The sequence below is a fragment of the Tigriopus californicus genome, chromosome 8 (genome assembly GCF_007210705.1).
Source record: "Tigriopus californicus strain San Diego chromosome 8, Tcal_SD_v2.1, whole genome shotgun sequence".
Lineage (NCBI taxonomy): Eukaryota > Metazoa > Arthropoda > Copepoda > Harpacticoida > Harpacticidae > Tigriopus > Tigriopus californicus.
Genome location: NC_081447.1, coordinates 952,343 through 973,779, shown reverse-complemented (window position 1 = coordinate 973,779; position 21,437 = coordinate 952,343). Strand labels below are relative to the sequence as shown.

The window sequence follows — 21,437 nt, the reverse complement described above, 5'->3', positions numbered from 1 at the left end:
TAAGGAAAATTTAATGCCCCTCAAATGATCACGTTTTTCTACTTGGCCCGGCCATGACCATGTGAGCCAACAAGATGTACCTTCTTAAGCCAATGGCCACCCATTTTGAACCTGGTGCTTAGAGAGAGAGAGAGTTCCTGCTATAAACTCTAATTCTGTAATTCTGAATTGATGACCCAAGTGGGAGGCAAGACTGCCCTTGCTCGCAGGAATGTGTCCAAAGACCATGTTAAGGTTAAAGATCGCCCGTCCAACTCCGGCATCTATATGTCAACCTCGAGACACGCCTATTTTGGCATTGCACTATTAATATAGAAACGTGGCCAGCGATAACTCTCAATGTCTCTGTGTAGATTCCTCTGGAAAAGTGAAGAAAGCTTTGAAGGTCAAAGAGGCTAAAAAAGCCCTACGGCCAAGATGCTTCTGATAAAAACGGTTTTGGCAATGGCAATGACCAGCTGAAGTGTGGCTCTTTGTCTCCACGTTGTTATCTTCTCAAAAACTATTCTTGGAATTTTCATCAAAAAAGAGCACACTATAGATTTTCTTTGATGGAGAGGCACCTCAAGCCAATAACACAAGTTTTCTCACGTTATCCTTGTTTTATGAAGGATGATATTCTGATGATGCAAATAATGAAAATCCCGGCTGATCAGCAAAAACTCCTCCAAGTTCAGGGAATGAAACTTTCCCATTCGAGAAAACCCAATTTGAGGCAGCAATTTCTAAATCTACCCACAAACTCTCTTTTTTCCTCCCACTTTTTTTCTTGTATTCAGACGGCGAAGCCCACCGTTGAGTTTTAGGATGTGCATAATGAAAATAATGATGCTGAACTTCCAGCCACGACCAATTGCGACTTTGTAATCGAGTCAGAACAAGGAAACACGCGGGAACTCCTTCGAGCTCTAGATCGCCTGTTTCACAGACTTTCCAAAGTTTGCTTCAATCAAAATGACGATTAGAGGGTTGCTAATATTTTCTCAACAATCATGAATCGTCAGATAGAACGAATAGAACAACCGGGCTCGATCCCATTCTTTTTCGTCGTCTGTTTGCAGAGTGTTGATTGTCCATGCGTCATATGCCATCTTGGCAACCCTGAGAAAGGAAAAACTCTGCGGCAGAAATGGCGGACAACATCTCAAGAAGGGGAACTTTGGCAAAGTTGGGACCTAATTATCTGGATTGCTCATAATTTATCAACCATTGTAACGCCAAGGAACTCTTGGAAACGCCTCAGCATTCCTCGTCGATCTTGCGTAACTTGTCAAGAATCATAGAAATGATAAATCTTTCTCCCGTTGATTATATGCAAATGTTGACTAGGAATTTGTGCCTCTTATTTAAGTGCTTCCAACCGAGCCTGAGCACGAAAAATGGTCATTTCCAACGCTGTTGCATGTTTCTAATGGCTTTCCGCCCAGGTAAGATTCTCATCCATCTTGCAAAACCACCACCATAATCTTGTCCCGTGCCAAAAGCACTTCAAATATGACAAATTCTTCGCGTTTTGTTTCTAATTGGCCTGTCCGTAATCATTGTGTCAGGCTCGATATGGCTAGTTTTGAAATTCCAAATCAAACATGGCGATCCGAGAATGGCATTGTCGGGTTCATTAAAATCAGCCAACCCAATCGCAATTAGCCGTTATTTGTCCGCTTCCGGGATTGTGAAGGCAAACTGCAAATCGCCAATCCAGGCACAAATTGGTTCGTCGGACCATTTGTGAACTTACTTGAGACTGGTTGGGAATCTAGATCCTACGGTGTAATACCTAAGATCCTACTCCACTGTGTAATAACAAACAAACTAAAATGAGTCTGAAGGATGTACGGTACAGCAGAATAACAAACAAACTAAAATGAGTCTGAAAATGTTGACCCAACGAAGTGTATGATGATCTATTTATTTCCAATGCCAGCTAAAGCACACACACATATAGAGGTCCATCCAACCAGCTCTCAAGATTCGAGATCAAGAGCTTCAGCTCCTTGAAGAGGACTTGGAAGTGGTAATGTATGCTCAGATGTCTCCACCAAATGCAAGGTCATCCTTGAGGACAGAGCGATGTGGTTAATTGCGTACAGGGTTCCGAAAAAAATGCGATGAAAAATATTTCAATTACTTCCAATAGTAGTTTCACCGATGGCATTCAAAAGAGGGAAATTTTCTCAAGATGTATTATTTTTCATTATCAGCGGTCAATGCAGTTTTGACTTGATATTTCGACAATTGCTAGAAAAGAGCGTTTGGTTTAAATGTGTATTGTATTTGATTCTTTTTTTTGAACTCCTACTGTACCTAAGCACTTGCATTTGTACTGTATGGTCCATATCCCTTCATTTCCCTCACGTGCACTGAATCAAATCTTGTCAACTCATCTGTGATATTACAATTTTATCACTTGTTATAACATCATTTCCATTTGTCGCGTACCGTGAAGTTATTTAATCATGTCTTTGCTCGATCATGTACCGGCTTTATTGTATTCTAAACAACTGCCATGGCCTAAAGTTAAATTTTCAAAACGGCTCAATAGTTCTAGCATAGCCATCTTCTACAACCTGGTTGCGTTAATGAAATTCCTTAGGTTGTGTTACTTTTGCACGAAAATAAAAGAAAAAGTTTATGGTGTGACAAATCATCGACGAAACCCTGCATTCACTGGAGTCACAAGTCGGAAACTCTAGGGGCCTTACACAAGACATGTTATGCATCTGATGTCTCTTGGTGACAGGCTGATGTCTTTGAGGGTGGATTGGGATTGAGCCTCTGTAATAAGATCTTACTTATTTAAGATAATTCAAGGAATAAGGAAGAAGCGTAGTCTCTAGGGAAGGCAGCTCATCTATTGAACATGTTGCCATTGCTTAGGCATGGATCTGCTATGCAGCTAGGAGGCACAATAACCAATTATCTAATTGTCAATCTAGGTAATAATGACAATACAACACATGCTTTCGTCTGTCTACATAGATTTTTAATTAGGTGTTGTGCGTTTCAAAACTTAAAAATCATATGGAAGAAAAGTGCTGGAATTGCTTACAAAATTTAAAGTAAATGATGCTGTCTCGTCCCTTTGACGTTTTCTTTTCTAGAAGTTTTTCTTTGCATTGAAAGGTGCGAAAAAATCACAGACGTGTCCCGCATACCCTTTCTGAATATTTTGATCGAGACTTGGGATTGTATTTTAAGCTCCTCGTCAAAAGCGACAAGTTTTTTGAAAGCAATGAAAGTGGCTGGATGTCTCTTCATTTCCTATTGCATATGTATTCAACCACCGAGAGAGTACCATCTCATGTTGCCACAAATTGAAGCCAATTGAAGTGGCATGTCTTGTAGCAATATTCAAAACGACTTAGTAGTCCGTCTTAAGGGGCACGTGATTTTCCAACCCTCCTCCCCACCCGAACAACATTGTACATACAGTTGTTCCTCTAGTGCACACATTTGGGGGACTGCAAGACATTGGAATGAGGGTGCATCACGGGGGGTTGGGTGGGTTTGTGCATTTCCTTTTGGAGGAAATCCTCCTCCTCCTCCTCCTACCTCGTCGAGTTTGTCCAAGTGCGGCAATGTAGTAGATTCTGGTGGCAGTAGCAGCCGGTTGTCAAGAAAGCAGTACATAGAAGGGGAGAAACGAGGAGGGTTGGTTGTCTTTTTAGTTGGTTTTCTTATCTGTTGAGGATTGATCTTCGACTGCCGTCGCAACCCCCTCCGGATTTGGCACCAATCCTCTCTCTGTCTCTCTCCCTCTTCTCTCCCCCTTTCCCCCTTTTCTGACTTAGACGCTCTTTATTTTGTTCTCTCTCTCTCTTTCTCTCCTTCTTTACTGTACATCGTTGTGCTTGGCGATCAGTTTTTCTAATATGATTGGAAGTCAGGCTGACATTTCGGGAACACCGCAAGATGAAACGAATGTCTTCCATTATTAGCCTCGGAGATCGACCTGTCGATTCAATCTAGATACGAAGCACATAAAAGTGCACTCCAGTCGTCTGGCTGGGGCTGTCAGACTTCATAGGATCAAAGCAATATATAGGGAATATATCGGAGAATTTCCCGGGGTTAGCTCAACTTGTGCCATCTTGAAAGGGAGAATGTATCGAAAGTAACGTTTGTTTGAGGATTGTGGCGAAATCCTGATCAAGCCTGATCGAGATGAATTTATGACCGAACCTTCGCCGTCCACTCGTTCTTGTTCCAAGTTCCCCTACTTGATTCTAACGCAACTTCAGTCTTTGACCATTGACTCGTCAATCCCTTGATCCAGGGTTGTTTTGGCACCACTTCGAGGCCCTCGCACGGCTGACCCTGTTGTTGAGTAGATATTCTTTTCATGGCTACTGACTTCCGAGCCGAGAACATGCACGGTAATGCGCATAACCAGGCTAATCATTGAGCAACGGGCCACGGAGACGAAAGAGAAGAATTATTGGAGAACTTTCTTGTAATTCGAGCTCGAAGGCTTCTTTGCTCACTCTCCAATTGGAGTGGAACACTGGAACACAAGTAGTAATAAGGGGATCGGGGAGGGGGAGAAAAACACTTGGGACGATGACAGACAGACACATGGCCACGGTTCAGTTGGCGAACTATGGATGGACCCCTCCAAGTCAGCCATGGTGTTTATGTTCAAAATGGTCGACCCTCTGAGTACTTAGAGTGCATTTCGACCGTATAGTACATTTCCACTATTTCTTCCCCGTCGAGCATGGTGAGAAGCTCGTCGGAATGCTATGTGCGGTGTACTCTGTATTAGATTGGTCGGGCCTAATGAAGTGGGGCTTTTGTGTTCTACTATTCCATGGTCCTAGGAGGGAGATGGAGCATGAGGACAAGCGTGATGGGCAGTGGGTGGTGGGTAGTGGGGACGTGGTACATACAACATTATTCATGTGAACTACGGATACTTCATGAAGCAAAAGTGCGGGGCCGCGCCATAGAAACTTGGCTGGACTAAAAGATCAACAAAAAGTGGCCAGATGTTGTGGACCAATTCCAGAGCTTGGAACATGCAAAACACCCACCCTTGAAGGAATTGACTTTCAGATTTGAGCTCAGCTCGAATCATAACTTTTAGTGCAGCTATTGAGAAGCGAGAAAATGTAAATTCGACCGGGTTTTGAAAATCCAAGGGGGTGAAAAGGGACAGTTGTGAAAGGTCCGAAGGGAATCTGTTGTCGCCAAACAAAAAGTATTTGCTTTGCGACTTTTGAAATCTGGTACACGTGCACTTAACTTGGACTTGCTTTTGGTTTCATGGGCTCGTTGTCAAGTTTTAATGACCATACTGAAGAGTCGTAAACAACTATAATGAAGGGCTCGGGATAGTTCCGAATGGCGGAAGAGTGGTAGGGGGCTCCACTGTTTTTATTCTTTTCTCCCAAAGCATCGTGGGTTCCAAACTCGCTAGGGAGTTTGGATTCAATTACACTTTCTCCATATCAAGAATACTCTCAAGGAAAGTCAAGTGCGTAGAATACGAAGGGCAGAACTCTCCAAGTCGTGGGTTCGCTTGGTTAAAGACTCTATCCAATAAAACCAATCCATTAGGCCGGCTGCAGGCTGAGTCGTTTAAATGAAGAGTTACTTCAGTGTTGATGAAAGATTTCAAACGGCCAAATGACCGGCCTTGCACGAATTGGTGAGTATGTAAAACAAAAGCCACTGAATTATGAAACCGATATCTGTCTTTTCAAGATATCGATGTAACAGGAACTGACTGTAAACATGGTAGTGTGCAGCAAGGCTATCTCCAAGAGGCCCTTTGGACGACCTCGGTAATCTCATTAACTTCCAAGAAGCTCTAAAAGAGTTCAATAGACCAAATCGGATGATGCGAGTGTTTTATTTGTCAAAATGCCGATTTGATTTCATCTTGACCTACTTTTCATTTGATTTTATAAACCCTCACAGAATCTTCATTTTGCATCATGAAGTTCTCTTCAGTCATGAAATAGGTAGTTTAGCAAATATTAGTTTTTGGGTTATTCATGCTTGGGAGTCGAAACAATCGACAATTCAGGCTTTCAGTTTAAACCGGCTATTTGTCCAAGATGGATCAACAATTGATGTGCTGAATAAGATCAAGTGTATCAAGAAATTGTTCCTGGCCTTTAATACATCAACAACATAGAGCACATTTAGATATGGTGCAATCAATGCCAGACTCTGATGACTTTGCCAGTATAATCATATTTGGTAGATAGTAAGAACTCTATGGACAATATTTTTCTTTTGCCCCATAGTTGAGGGATTCTTATTTCAAAATAGTGCCTGAAGGGCTTCGCTTGTTGATCTTTGGAATCGGATCACCTCCCAGTTTGAGGAAGAAAACTTCGATGAGGTATTCGTTGTAGGCGATGGTGCGCCTTCGCGGGCCTTCACGCCCATCCATCTTATTTAAATAGACGTTTTGATATGCCAACAAAAGGCCTCATGAAATGACAGATCAGAGCCATATCCATGCTGGTTTGTTTGCGTCTTTGGATGAGCAATAACCAACCAACCAATTTTTAAGGCAACAATCAAATCAATCATAGCTGTAGAAAAATACCTCTCCGATCCTAATCGTGGATGCCAATTGCGTCGTGTCAATTAGAGATTGCCTCCAATGGCTCTAAAGCTCACACATGTAACCTCGGAGCATTCCATACAAGCATATGTAAATCTCTCACCCAAAAATGGATGGAGTCGACAATGAGCAGATAATTTAAGGCCCGTGAAGCATCTTCTCCGTCCCTCTTTGGGTTGAGACCCAAAAGACTTCGTTCATGCGTAGAATGTTTTATCATGTCCAGTCCATTTTTCTGTCAGTTTTTGTTCCAGAAGAATGATAATAGGCCAGGAGCCAGAAACGCTCTCAAATCATGGTTATCCGATATGAAAGTAAAAACACCGAGAGGAAGACGGTAAGTTCAACCACTCCCTAATGTAGGGTGTTCGCAGGAAACAATAAACACTGAATCGTAAACCATAGGGTGGTTCTCGGATGAAGATGACAAGCTCTACCAATTGGGCTTGTGGTTGGTTGGAATACAGCGAGAGAGAGAGTAATCAATGGGTTAACCAAGACTCACATGTAACACGCGTCTAGATGCTTTTTGAAGATATACCAACCTAGCTTACCCTGGGAAAGAGTTGTTAATGCACACATATTCAATTATTTATTTACTAGTCGCTGAGAAGGTTTGGTCTCACAGTTGGAGTCGAAGAGACGATCATCGTTCCAGGAAATCTTGATGAATGATGCCCAGATTTGCTTCGCACGCCGCACACAATAACAAATGAGTTAAATTGCACTTTTATCTCGTCTCATCATCCTCCGGGTCCATTGTCTTGGAGGACCAAGGAACACAGAGTATCATGCCCTTGAAGGGGTGTAGAGATACATCCATCTCGAAAACCCTCTTTCAGCAACACCAGAACTTGCAACCTCAGTGCTGTAAGGATGCTAAAGCTGACGGATGGTATGGCTCGCAAACCATTAGATTTTTGTATACATCGGTCTGTTCAGGCATAATTCCTCCCACAAATGTCTGGCAATGTGAATGATACGGTGAGGATAAGACCATTATGATAATCGCAGGCGCGACTTCGGGATCATCGGCTTACAATTGATATTTATGACCTTGGCAGGGATTTTCATAGACCCAATCTCCGATCACAGTCAACAACTCTTCATTGGTTTTGGAAGATTCTATCTTCCAAAAAGTGTCATCTGGTCTCAATTGTGACCTGAGGCGGAATCAAAGTCGCAGCAAGGCAGGACATTTTCAACGAATACATTTGGCTAATGATTTGAAACTTGCCTCGGAGCTCATGAATAAGGCCCAGCAAGTGTTCAACATGACCCCTTGCCAAGATTAAGTCAGTCAGACTAGGGAGCATTGTCCAATTGCAATGAAGTGAAAACTGCCCATTTGGAGGTGGGATTGAAGATTTTATGAGAAGGTTTATCGTGCAATTCAAAATGAGTCAGACTCATCCTCTCGCTGAACTCGAGTTATGGCAAGGGTCATGGCCAGAGTCACAAGGTCATACAGGAGCTTCAAATGGAGCCCCCAAGAAAAACAAGTCAAAGCAACCGAATATGGGCATGATTCGTTAGCTTTTTGTACGTCTTTGCTAGCATTTATAAGATCCACTCTGAGCTAGCAAATGAATTCAGGATAGGGAAGGGGGAAGAGAAAAGATGCCCCAGTTTCCATTCTCTGTCACAATCAGCACCTGTTACTCCTATTTTGCATCACCTCACGTAGTTGCCGGACGGTAATCTTGTCCAAGTAAGTTGAAAAATAGAAATTGGATCGTATTTGGGGGACAACCCAAAGTTAGGATTTGATTTTCAACAAGTAAAATTGGGCATTCACTATTCACGCTGAGCTTTTACGTTAACTTGGGGACTTTTTAGTGACTAAGAAATGATTCCGGGAGGCGATTCACCCAACGACCTCAAAACGTTCTTCTGGGTTTACGAATGGATAGAGTTTCACAGCCGTCTCCTCCTTTACTTGAAGACAAATGATGCTTGGAACCAATCAGATGAAATGTTCAATGTAAGAAATCGTTTAACGCGACGCGTATTAACCTCAGTTGTGTGACCAAGAATTTGTTTGCCTTTCAAAGTTGCGCTAGGGTGACGAAGTGACGGCTAAATGAAGATCGATTTAATTCCGGGTTGACATGTTCAGTCACGAAGCGCTCCAAATCGGATGGAAATGGTTGTGAACGTCGCGCCTAATGGTTCTTCAGCTGAACCTGGAGTCGAAATTCCACTGTGAAAGAGGGGGGGATCAATAAGATTAAAAGGCTTCCATTTATTCAATTAACTGCCCGTCACCCTCAGGGTTGATGACCGGTTGTAAAAACCAGTCCAGTGATCTGGCTCAGGCGCATCAGGTTGAAAGGGTGAAATGTGAAGTTACCCTTCCTTCTACTTTGATGAGTTCATTCAATCTTCTCGTCAAAACCGTCCCATATCACGATTAAGTGTCCAAAAATTAGGTCAGACCTCCTCAAAACACGAGGAGAAAACAAACCGACTCGATTCGAGCAACTGATCTCAAATTGTGGGTTGGAGGGCGAGATTCAGGAATGGTGATCAAGACCGCCATAGCCGATATCGGATGGAAATAAATGCCGCCCTCGCACTGAAAATGGACGAAAATATTTGGAAGGCAAGCTCCTTCCCCCTACCAGCCCATAAATTTGCGTCCAATCTCAAGCCAATTTTACACAGGGCCATTCTCTTGTGGGTATGAATGAGCGGGACGCCGAATCCCGAATCGGGTTTTGATTTATGAGATTGATGACGGAACAATATGAAAACGGCTGGAATGGCCGACAAAGGAAAGGGACTAATTTCGGCGAGCGTTCAAATCAAGTTGGATACGGTTTTCAACAGGATTACATCTTTTGAAATATTTGAGCGAAAGGTAAAAGAGTTTATCTAATCTCAAAGCGGAAATGTACGGGCAGTTGTCGTGCTTGAGATTAGGTATTGAGCCGCTCTTGGCTTCTTCATAGATCCCTTGTCCTCAAAGTAAAAGTATGACTGGCCTCTTTTTGCTAACAAACAGCTCCATTCCTGGGCAAAGAACAGGGTGATCTGCAGGCATCTACCTGACCAAAATTAAGTACTTTGCCTTCCGTTTATCTCCCATCAAAGTCGAATATGTCATATTTGAACGACCAAGGTACACTCTAAATTCCGTTGTGCACATTTAGCAGCCTGTCATTTAAAGAAGTATCAGGAAATCAAGACCTAACGATATCTTGCCGTCCCAGTTTTTTTGCTTGTTTTTACTTTCCCGTTCATTGGTAGTTACCACGATTAGAAATCTCGACTCCGTGACTTGCGGGTTTAAGTCAGACTTATCTACGACCTGAACTTCGAACACCCTGTCGAGACAATGATGCCATCAAAAAGAGAGAGAACCGGACGGAGAGAGTTGGGTAGCTCACATTTCGTTCGTTCCTCGAGACGACATGAAGTCGCCATATCGTCTGACAAGTCAAAGCCCCGGTATCCTTTTTTTGTTTCAATTGAACCTTCAAACGTTGTCACAATTAGACCTTTTGCGGTTGAAGGGTGGAAAATGTGCAGACTAAAGTGCCGGTTATGGCTGCCAGCCTCGTGGTAATGCTCAAAAAGATAAGGCGGCACTTGCAGCACTTTGTTGTTGAGCATTTTCAGGTATTTACTAAAAATCCATGTTGAACATGGTAGAATGAAAATATATAGCTTATCTTTGATTTCTCAATCTTCTTTTAACCTCAAGATTTCCAAGACCTCCGGAGAGTGGATTTAAATGACGGATTGGCACCTCCAGGCAAAAAAAGGTAGTCTTAGAATTACTAAGAAATGATTCCTCAAGTTTCGTGTAAATTATACGAGAGTTACGTTGCGAACGTCAACTCAAAGAATTCATGAGCTCCAAGGGAGGGGGTATTGTAATATTTTTATCTATGCCCAAGATCAGGTCTAGGAAAAAGATAATTATCATCCACCACTTGATTGATATAGACAAAAATGTACCTTTGAGATAAAGGAAAACATCCGTCAAATTCGTCTCGAGATCCATTGTTGGGCGAATACTCTGATGGCATGTCTTGGTGTCAAGAAGTGAAAGGCGAGGAATTCAATTCCGACGTCAGACATACGTATGAGTGTACGTAGGAACACTTGCTCCTTTAGAACGACCCCAGAACAGACCCAGCTCTTTTTTGCATGACATTACCTTGCCAAAACAGGGTTCTTCACATTGTCTCCCGTGTCACTTAGTACTAAAGATTTGCAGACACCACAAACTTCGTGTTAAACTGGCATGAGGCCAAATAGTCTTCTGTTTGTGATAGAAATACCTTTACAAAACACGTAAAAGGGCGCAAATCTCGTGGCTGCCGGAGGTCAAGGGTTCAAGTCGTGCTTTGATTTAAACTTGCGATTGGTTTGAAAACTGAGACACCCGGTGTTACCATTAGATCAAATACATATGATTTTGTTGGTCGTACCGTATGTGTGGTGTGTAGAGGAGGAGAGATCGGAAGAGCGTNGGGGGGGGCTTCGATCTCGAGTCGAGTTGGGTTACGTTGGCTTCACCCACTCGAGAGGTTCTAAAAGAAGCACTTTTTTGCCTGCCTTACCTCACTGCGGGGAGAAAATCAATTCCCACACGTGTGCATCAACAATTCATTGGAGTTCAACTTCAAGTCATCATGATGAAGCTAGACAAAACAATTCATTTTAGCAGTTTGCCTTTCAATGCATTGGCTGAAGTTTTATACGAGGTTGAAACTAGCCGAGGATTTCGACCAATTCTCCGGATTGGTTGCCCACCAACAGTGACAACTAAATGGATCGTAATTTCTCATCTGCCGAATCCAGCCGATAGCCATCTTGACTTCTTGTCCTTCACCAACACTAACTGGAGAGGTGAAAAGTGGTCCTATCACCATCCATTCCAATGATCACATCATTCCACGGACCTCTTAAGCCTTTGGATGGGGAGTTTTTGGAAGACGATTCGCTTAACTAGGATGCTTGAAGTTCAATGCTTGGACTAAAGATATTCGGAAAGTCGTTGTAGAGGCTTTGAAACGTGACTCAACCCAAAAAGAACTACTGCAAAAATTGGCTTGAGTATCTCTAGGAACCTAAAAACAGTTCATTGTTTTTTTATGAGCCAGATTTCCATCCTAGATAAGTTTTAATATCCATGGGCAAAGGAGGACACGAATAGGTCCCAAATGAGGCAGGTTATTTCAATCAAGATATTCATTGTAACCCAAGGAGACCGGAAGAGATGAAGCCAAAACCGGATTTATTTAACCAATCTCACAACGTCGTTTTAGCCCTCTCAATCAGGAGACATGAAGATTTGAAATAGCAGGTGAGCATATTTTCGATATCCATATGTAAATTGCTCCCATCATGGGGGTATGGATTTCAAGCAAGTTGTAATTTGTTGCTTTTCTACAAGTGTCAAGGACTCAAGGTCAAACTCCTACAAACTTTGACCACTCGTTGAGTCCAATTGCATGTCAACCCAACTGTTTATCTGAGACCATTGGCACAAATAACAGGTTCAGATCTCATCATAATCTGTCAGGTCAAATCACGAAAAGCCACATTGACCCTTTTGACCTCATAACATTTGAATTTACCGCCAGTATAGAACAAGCCTTTTGAGTCCTTTTTTGAGATATTTTTAGTTTGCGAGATATCACTAACAACGTAGAAAAGGCTCAAGTCAGATCCTCTCTCGATAAGTTTACAAAGCTTCAAGTGAAAAGACCCCGGGCAACCCAAAAAAACAAGCAAAGATCACGGTAGGTTTTTACTCTAAAGGTCAGCCAGAGTTCATCTCAATTTCAGAATGAGTGGCACGTGTTTGTTGGAGGGCCGTTTACAGAGGGAAAATGGAGGTTTTGATTCTCGCAAAATATTTGCACAGCTTGCTTGATCTTCGGTCTATTTTACAACAAGCAAGAGTTGGTAAAAGGAGGAACGGAAACGACTCACAAGAAGAATAAATGGCAAAACTACGTTCTGGATGCCATTTTTTTTTTGTTCCGCAAAATTGCTCTTCGGTCGGCTCTTAGTGTTTTCATGAGGATTTTGAAAGGGCAATGAGCTCGAAATGAAGACAAAGCAGCCAGTTTCCACCCCAAGGAACTAACACGCGCCAAACAAAGAAACGGGGCAAGGCCTAAGGACAAGATATATTTGCGGCTGTAATTTGATTACCACTCTACGCCTGCTAGGCCCGCAAAAAGTGCCTTTGGTGCGTCGAGGGACTAGCCCTTGAGAGCTTTGATGGGTTTGCCAATCCCAGACATGAAACTTTTACCAGCTTGCCACTTCCTACACGTACAGGAGGAGCGTAAAATAATGGAAAATCCAGACTGGCTTTCCGGCTTATCTTTTCGCACTGTGTTCTGAAGCCTTTGAATAAAGGCTCGAGGAAAGAGATGTAGCGAGAAGAAAACTTCAAACAGAACGGATTTAGCGAGTTCTTTTAATCTCTCGACCCACTCACCAACTGACTTTGCCTTGTTTGAAGGGGAAATTTCAGCCCACAAGTGCTTGCCAGCATCTAGTCACTCTGAAAATCACAGTTGGAGGTTAATCGAGCAATGCCGACCCGTTCGACGGGAAGAAGTTCGTTTCGCTTTGGTTTTCCAATTGATGACTGGGCTGGTGACATTATGCATGCAGAAGAGACCGAATAAATACAGCTTCCAAAAGGAAACCTTTTCCTGGAAGACGGAAAGGGGGAGAAAGATTTGGCTACAATTGAATTTGGGTTTGAGTCCCACAAGGACAAAGCATCGACTCTCAACAAAAAGCTCCTACGTTCCTGCCAACGTTCAATGCAGTTTTGTTTCGAAACTACATTGTCACGACTCTGCCAATCCATGATCCATCTCCTCAAGACATAGAGATCTTTAAAAGCGAGATTCTTCCCTCCAAATTGCAGACTCTAATCTGAATGCAACTATATTTCAACATCTTGCTTTAAAATCCTCCAGACCAGACAAGATGGCTAGTAGGGAGAGAGAGTTCTCGGAATGCTAGGATTGACTTCTCAAGTGTTACAGCAATGAATGGACTAATTCTCGACCAAACATGTACCTGCTAAAGGTCAGACGGACCCCGCAAGCATCGAGACAAGCCAGGTATGGGCCAAGTTGATATCCTTTCACTCAATTAAGCGAGCATCTCTTCGTAGGTGTACCGTAGATAGACGAGTCTGTTTATTTTTCCTCTCGCACACCTTTCTGAGATATCTGGTCACAGGTGCGAATTTTCAAGCACACTTGGTAGAAGAAAAAAATAACGTTCGAGAGCTCGTTTGGACTGATTTCTCCATTTCAAAAAACCCTGCAGCAGGATTGAACGAAGGCAGTAATTGCCATTGCTCGTTTGATTGGGAATGTTCATTGCCTTCTCCTGGATGGAGCTTTATCGCGAGTAACAATAGTATCCAGAGAGTAATGATGTCATGGGCATTGCTATTCAGACACCTCCGGCTAATTAGCACGTGTAAACAGTCTCAGATAAGCTAGCTAAACATAAAGGCCCCCTGTACTGAGTGTGTGTGTACATGTGTAATGACGTCGAGGCCAAAACGGATTCAACGGTTCAATCGAAGCAGGGTTGCCGATTCCAACATCAGTCCAATTTCGTTGTTCAAGCGCGAAAGATCATTTCTATGTGTGTAATGACGGTGGGCAAAAAGTCAAGGATCCAATTTCGTGATTAAGCCCGCAAGTTTCTTCTTTTCAGGGAGCCATTTTTTGCTCGTATCAAAACAATGGTCTCATATATCAATTCATATGGCAGGCCAGTTCTCACAGTGGCTTTTATTTTGTTTACAACCAAACTTGCCTGAGGAGGTAGGGTATCACACCATCTAATGGCCTGGCTCTAAAGTCCCTCGTTGAGTTAAATATTATTGGTCCGATGTAATTGAAAACTGCAATCGTGGTTAATCAAACGCATGAATAAATTAGCTCAATTCGACTCTCAGTGTTGCTGCCCAGGTCCATGCTCAAATGCCAAGTAAGCACATTATACGGCTCAACACTAATCTTTAGGCCCAGGCTAAGCGACCAGGAATTCGGCGCCCTTTTTGTTTCAAGCAAGGAAAATCAATACACTGCGGATCTCTTTTATGGCCAGAGCCTCGCTTATTAAAGAGCCGCTTCTTTTTTCCCGTAAATCTTCACGTTCTATCACTATTCATCCCCACGTTAAAGTTGTCCGATTCCATTCATGTAGTCCTCGACCGAAACATCCGGATAGCTGAAGGGCAGATCGGATGCCGCAAATTTATTTGAGATCAACAGCACGTGGAATATTCGTTCAAGGACATACTGGTGTTCTAAGGGACTCTCAATTAATAGCTTGATTTGAGCTCAAATGCACCGTTTTCCTTGCGTTTTTGTCCCATTCTAAGTCCATAACAGACTTGACAATGGTGTGAGCTAAAGGGTATTTGTCATGCTACGACCTTTTCTACGACCTTTTAAGTGTTCAATGGAGGTACCCACTTGGAGTTTGGATCTCACTTGCTTCAAAGACTAAAGGGAAATAAACATCTTCATGATCCGTAAAAAAACTCTCAATGACGCAATATTTTTATGATCCGTATATCCGTGGGGGAACGAGGAAGTACAGTACGTTTCGGGACGAGTAAACAAAGTACCCTCCCTAGTAGTCCTTACACTCTTGACATAGCCATAAAATATCATATGCGAAGCTATATCAACGCACTACCCATATGGTGGATGAGAGTCCAGAGAGCTCATTGTCGAGTTTTTCATATTCTTCATATATTCGTGTTCTTCATACTCGTCAAGGTTTTTTCCGCCTCCTGGATTCACCTCCCCAGACTCCAATGCAAGATTCTGGAATTCTCAGGTCGCGAAATGGAAATTCTCAATCTCCATGAATATGAATAAAATGGACAACCAGGGCCTGTTTATCTGGTTCCTTCGGCTTAGGCCATGATCGGAGACATTCATGGTCCCTCTTCGTGCCAGCACAATACAAGATGCCCGCTTCAGATAAAGAAGCCTGTCCATTATAAACTCAATATTTCATACGCATTTGCCAAGCTTTACAGTCAACTCTTCTCTCCGAAAGTCCCAGGCACATCCACAACGTCAGGGACCTGAGTTTCTCTCAACTCAGGCAGAGCGCTGGGTGGAGCAGTAAATAAATCGAGGCCCATAACTCAAATAATAGTACAGAAACCTCACAAGGAAATGCAAAACGTGGGAGGAACACTCGAGGTTCGAGCAATGCCTGCGTACAATATATGGGAACCTCCGAGATCGGCACGTGCCAAGTTGAGCCTGGACCGTCATGCAGACTGGAGTTAGCGTTAATAGCTACGGAATATTGTAGTAGTACATAAGCGTACACTCTTGGGACATTAAAATATTTGAGCGCTAGTTTGGGGCGAGTCGGGTTTTCCAAGAGATCTCCTGTTAGCATTGGGTAAGGCTGGTGGGCATATTCTTGGACAAGAACTTGTGGTTGACAAAATGGGACATGACATGGCCAATTTACGACTATGGCCGGGGCTGTAAAGCACGTATTCGTTGACCCGAATGTATTGGAGCCTGAAGTGGAACGACTCATTTCGAATGCTGCGTATGCTGTGTATGGAAGGAACATCATTATTTGCTATTTTGGAGCACCTACTTTACTTACCTACCCAGTTACCTGCCAGGACCTGCCAGTCCCTAAGAGAACTCCTAAAGAACTGAATTGCCCTCTAGAGACTCTTAAGGGCAACTTTTCTTGCTTGAAGAGGAAAATTTATTTACTGAACTACCAACAGGGACGGAAACCTAGGGGGAGTATGCTTTAAAAAAATACGTTCCTCCTGTTGTTGTTGACTGAAATTTCGTTCGTCGTTTTCAGCCTTGAACTGTCCAAACACAGTAAATCGCATCATCTTTTCCGAGATTCGTTCCACAGGCGTCCCTCTTTCTTCAGGGGAACTTGAGTGAAGCAATCTTTTCGCAAATCAACTCTCTCGGTGCGTTTAAGGCGCAAAGAAATGCCAAGTGGGCTACAGTTTCAGGTATTTGATGCTAATCCTCATGATCCAACAAACCTTTCAACAAAAGCAATAAAGATCTTTTTTTAACTTGACGAAAGCATCAACAGTCTTTACCACTTCTTGTGTCTCTCTGACTGAAAATTTACAAATACGATCAGCCGAGTGAGACAGGAGCCATGGTAGGTGGATGGTCTAATGGATCCAATTGAGGAACGCCACGGATCCCCATAGGTCGTGGGTTCGAATCCCGCCTTCGGAGTAAACCTCGTACTTTTTGTGACGCTTGTGCTCAAGCTTGCGGAGTCTAGTACCAAATAGATAATTGATAATCACAGTTTGAGGCAAATGCCAGGAATTCCAAAGGTTTAGAAGTCACCAGCCTGTATTAAATGAACAAGGCCAGTCAGTTTGGATTGTCTGTGACTAAGTGAATGCTGCGAATCCATTCCAGTTCTTTTTGTCGTTTGCCGTGCGAGTTATGCCAAAGAGTGTGATTGGATTGGGACGTCTGCTGTGCAAAACCATTTGGCACACGCTCTGGGTTGTCATAACCTTTCTAGATCTGGCTCGGGGATTGACAGGAATTCGTGGCGAATCGTCCTTCTTTGTACCCAAGCAATCTCATCTTCCAAGACGTGATCGACCAAAGAATCCAAGAGAGAAACGAGAATCCCGGAGTCGGCCAAGTATGTGGTCGGTTCGATCCGTGTGAGTAATTAACGCGAAAACGAAACGCTATGCTTCGAAAGGGTTGAACGGTTTTTGACGATTGGAAAACTCCCAGGCTATTGGCAATCGCGCTCCTCCCATTAGTGTATCGAACGATGTGATCGTCAGTGATTCATTTGGTGGGGTATTTATCCAGGTAATATATCACACGCTCTGACTGCAATCCAGAAGGACCCACTCCATCACCCCGAGCTGTGTGACAAGGCGAGACAAAAAGCTCAAACACGGTCATTTCGAAACGAAACGTAACCGGTGAGGCCAAAACGAGATGTGAATTTTCCGAAGAGAGGGCAACTTGCAAATGGATAGTCTCGTACACATTGTTATTTCATTTCCCAGTCGTACATTAACAACCCTAAGCCATGTACAGCAGTTAAGAGGAAGTATGCATAGTTAGAACCTGAAAATAGGAATCGTGTTTTCTCCGTGATCATATCATTTGTGGGAGATGCTTTTCTTGGCCACTCTTCACACCAAATTAACCGAGAATTCTCTAACGGGTCGTAAACTCGTCATCAATGAATACACGAGTAGTAGTAGAGTAGTAAATATCCTGATGCATCTTGGTCTTACCTTCATCTCATTGATGATCTGTTGGAAGAGTCCTCCCAGGGCGGAGCACTCCTTATCGAGGTCATTATCAATGACAATGGATAGGGACGCCAAGCCGGAATCCAGTCCACCACCTCCTACGCCAATGGAATTGCCACTCTCCATCTTGAGCACCCCAGATCAGCAACAACAATGACAACAACAGCAGTGGGCACTAACTTTCTTATTGTGTTTTCTCAGTTCAATTTGGATGCACTCTATTCAAAGTTATGCCTCGTTAAGAACACCTGGACAAACATGGTCGTCAATGCACTTCTCTTCATAGACTGAGCATTTCCACCACCATGCCTTCCTTCCCCGTCTTTTCCTCGTCCTCCTCCTCCTCCACTATTCTCTATGCTGCGTTCTCTCTCTTTCGGTTCTGATCGCCTCATTCTCGCCTATTTTCAAAGCCGCGCTTGCGAGTCCATTGGCCTATCGTTGGATGGAGTGAATGTACTACCTACGAACGTACTGCATGCTCCAAGTCATGACTTGGATCGCAGAATCCAATGGACAACTGAGCCTTTGGACGTTCCCCTATTTCGTGGGTTTGGGACCTCGGACAGGCGTAGAGTTGTTCCCGGGACTAGGGTGAAATATCCCAGTTGTCCCTTGCATGCCGTGAGATGGGGAATGGGGAAGTGAAGGGCTGGTGAATGTATTAGTTTGCTTGGTGAACCCTGTACGCATGCATTTTGAGGTCTTAAGGGGTAAGGAGGGTAGTAGTGATTTAAAAGGGGGTGGATGAGAAGTGAGGATTGAGAATGGCGGAAATTTGAGGAGGAAAAAACCGCTGCGGATGAGTGCGTATGACGGTATCGGAAGCGATTGTTCGAGGTCAATGACGTGAACACGAGGAATTGGGGAAATCTCCCTCGTTTTACTCCTTTCGGGTCATCAAGCTCATGAAGAAAGTCATCGGAATCTCAATGTTCAGGTCATGGCAGTAAAACGGGCCGATGAAATTTGTTACCATTGACCAAAAGCGATTTCTTTTTGAGAAAATCGGAAAGCACACCCTTTCAGACCTCAGCTTTTAACACTTTCAGTGCTTCGAAGGGAGATTGAGCTTGTGTAGGCAGCGATGGCAAAATTCAACTTTGAAGGATTTTCTGCCACTCTCTGCCACCTGGTTAAAAATGGATTTTAATGATTTCTCATCCCTGAGTATAGGCCATGAAGTAGGTTTTATCAATATCTTGGTAGCTAGTGTATGCAAATGACTATTTGGTGCGCTGAAGAAATAATGACCTCTAAAGGAAACTTTCCACTGTTTTTAGCACATTTCACCTCCCTCTTGTTTTCAAACTCGTCACAAGCACAATATGAAGGATATCAAGACATCCTCATCAATATGATCATATTCGATGGTTCTGCCTCTATTTTAATGTCACTTTCTTTTTTTTCTTATCTTTTCAACAAAGGTTAACTTATTGCAGTTTGGCCTCCGTAACATTACTACTTGCTTATGAGCGGGGTCAGAAAATTTCGCTCGCTTTTTCTCGCCGTCATTCCGCGTTCATGTCCCCCAAATGCATAGCCTATAGGGCTTGTCAAGTAAACGCGAACAACTGACGTTATTCCATGAAGTAAAATCTAAGACAACCTGCCCAGCCAAACCTCTCTGGGCATGCAATGAATTTTGATCTTTATTTCAGCTTATCTGCTCGTCTAAGCAAATAGCATTAAGGTATTGAGCCAATTTGATAAGGCGTTCACCGATTAACACCAAGCATGTTCGCTTTGTTGAGTTTTGCAACAGAGCTCTCTCAAAATCACTCGATTATGGAAAATTCAATGGGCGGATAGTGGGAGTTGACTGTGATGTTTGTCTTAGTTCTCCCTCCCCAAACTGCCCAAAATCAGGGTGCCGGACCAGATTTTTCCTTGAATTCCCTTCACTTGACATGCCCTATTTATCTCCAATGAGGCATGCTTCTCGCAATAAAGATTTATATTAGAAATGTTGCTTGAATTCATCAATGTAAAGATTCGTGACCAAGTTTATAATTCGACAATCACTATTTATCAACGGTATTATGAAGGGCGTTTGGCAGAAAGAATCTCATTTCGGCTTTTTTACCCTATTTCTTAACTGGAAACGGCTGAACGGCTGAATTGTCAAAACCACTTTGATGTCATCAACCTACATACAGATATGCAAGGATCACACGGTAGAAACGTTGAGATATCCTCGATTTATGCTAATCTTCTATTCTCATGGACCGGATGTCAATCGGATGATAGCAATTGTGAGTATTTGTATATCATTGATTCAGAGTTTTGATATCATAGCAGAGTCAGAGCCATGTTCAAGTCGACCTATTTTTGGACCTAGTGATTTGAAAAACACCTTTTCGAACTTATGGACCCAGCCACATTTGGTTATTTTGGCCATAGGGGTCCCTTTTCGAGGTTGAGTGACCATGCGGTATCTTTAGCCCGTGACTATCCCTCCTGGCGACCTTCAGTTTGGCGGTGAGTGGTCGAGCCTCAGCTCAGATCTATCTTCCCCTCCCTGGCCTGCTTCCATGCCGTTCTTCTCTCAATGAAGTGTCAAGTCAACTCAGCCACTAATCTGGTCAGCTGACCCCACTCTTACCAGTGTCGCCAATACAGGGCCCTTTGAGTCAGGCTCAAACATACTGGCGTAAAGCCAAGAGTGAATGAAACGCGGACATTCATCCACCTGGTTCTAATCCCAGAAATACCAATGCCGCTAACTATCATCTATGAGAACGTGATCGGCCCATCCTCTAACTATCCTTACCCGTCCACCCCCCCCCGCCCCCCGCTCCGGGCCCAAACTGACCCTAATCAAACGCCAATCTGACTGAACCCGTCAGAAAACGCTGGCCAGACTGGAAAATGTCCATATTTATCCGGGTTGTATATAGTATGTGTGTATGTGAGATTGGACGAAGCCAAAGTGACTGAATGTCCTCGGATTAATTCCTTCTCGCGTGTTGACCGCCTACATGAACCGCGGCGGCTTCGCGTCGAGCCTGTAGTCAACCTGGGCTTGGCCCATCTTCGTTGAGCATGCGGTTGCCCCCTCGGGCGCCGGCCGCCGGGCCCCTGGATCCCTCGGTGGATCGCCACGGGTTCTTCCAGACGTCGGTCTTGGCTTTGGCTCGCGCTTTGGCCCAAATCCCGCACGTGGCTTGGGCGCGGGTCCAAGATCCGCTCTTCGCCCAATGTCCCAGCCTGCCCGAGTCCGCCCACTCCGCCCACCCCGCCCAAGCTCTGGTTTTGAGCGAACAGCACCAGATTAGCGTGATCGCGTTGGGCGTGTTTCTCTTGGAATCGCGGGGTCAATGCCGCGATCGGATCGTGCCCTACTTCTTGGCCTTGGAACGGGCTTTGCCCACCGCCACCATCAACGCCAAAAAAGCCACCCATGAGAGTAAGTGCGAATCGGTGCCAGCAGATCAAGTGGGACGGTTCGGGAGATCTCGATGTCCCTCAAGAGGAGAGGAGCTGACTTCTCGCGGACATTCAGGCTCCTGCAGGCCCGGGAAACAT

General features: G+C 43.8%; 2 protein-coding genes across 3 annotated transcripts in view; one reads left to right on the top strand and one right to left on the bottom strand.

Moving 5' to 3' along the window:
* The window catches only part of LOC131885709 (protein MTSS 2-like), a 32,824-nt gene extending 14,601 nt beyond the window's left edge, over positions 1 to 18,223 (bottom strand). Inside the window, exon 1 of the mRNA XM_059233837.1 lies at positions 17,892 to 18,223. Within this exon, the coding sequence (XP_059089820.1) occupies positions 17,892 to 18,035 (144 nt within the window). The 5' untranslated portion in view covers positions 18,036 to 18,223. The remainder of the gene's footprint in view (positions 1 to 17,891) is intronic.
* Positions 18,224 to 20,794: 2,571 nt separating this feature from the next.
* LOC131885703 (phosphatidylinositol 4-kinase alpha-like) overlaps positions 20,795 to 21,437 on the top strand; it is a 10,423-nt gene continuing 9,780 nt past the window's right edge. For both annotated transcript variants that reach the window (XM_059233830.1, XM_059233829.1), the window contains exon 1: positions 20,795 to 21,318. In XM_059233830.1, coding sequence (XP_059089813.1) covers positions 20,955 to 21,318 — 364 coding nt within the window. In that variant the 5' untranslated portion in view covers positions 20,795 to 20,954. The remainder of the gene's footprint in view (positions 21,319 to 21,437) is intronic.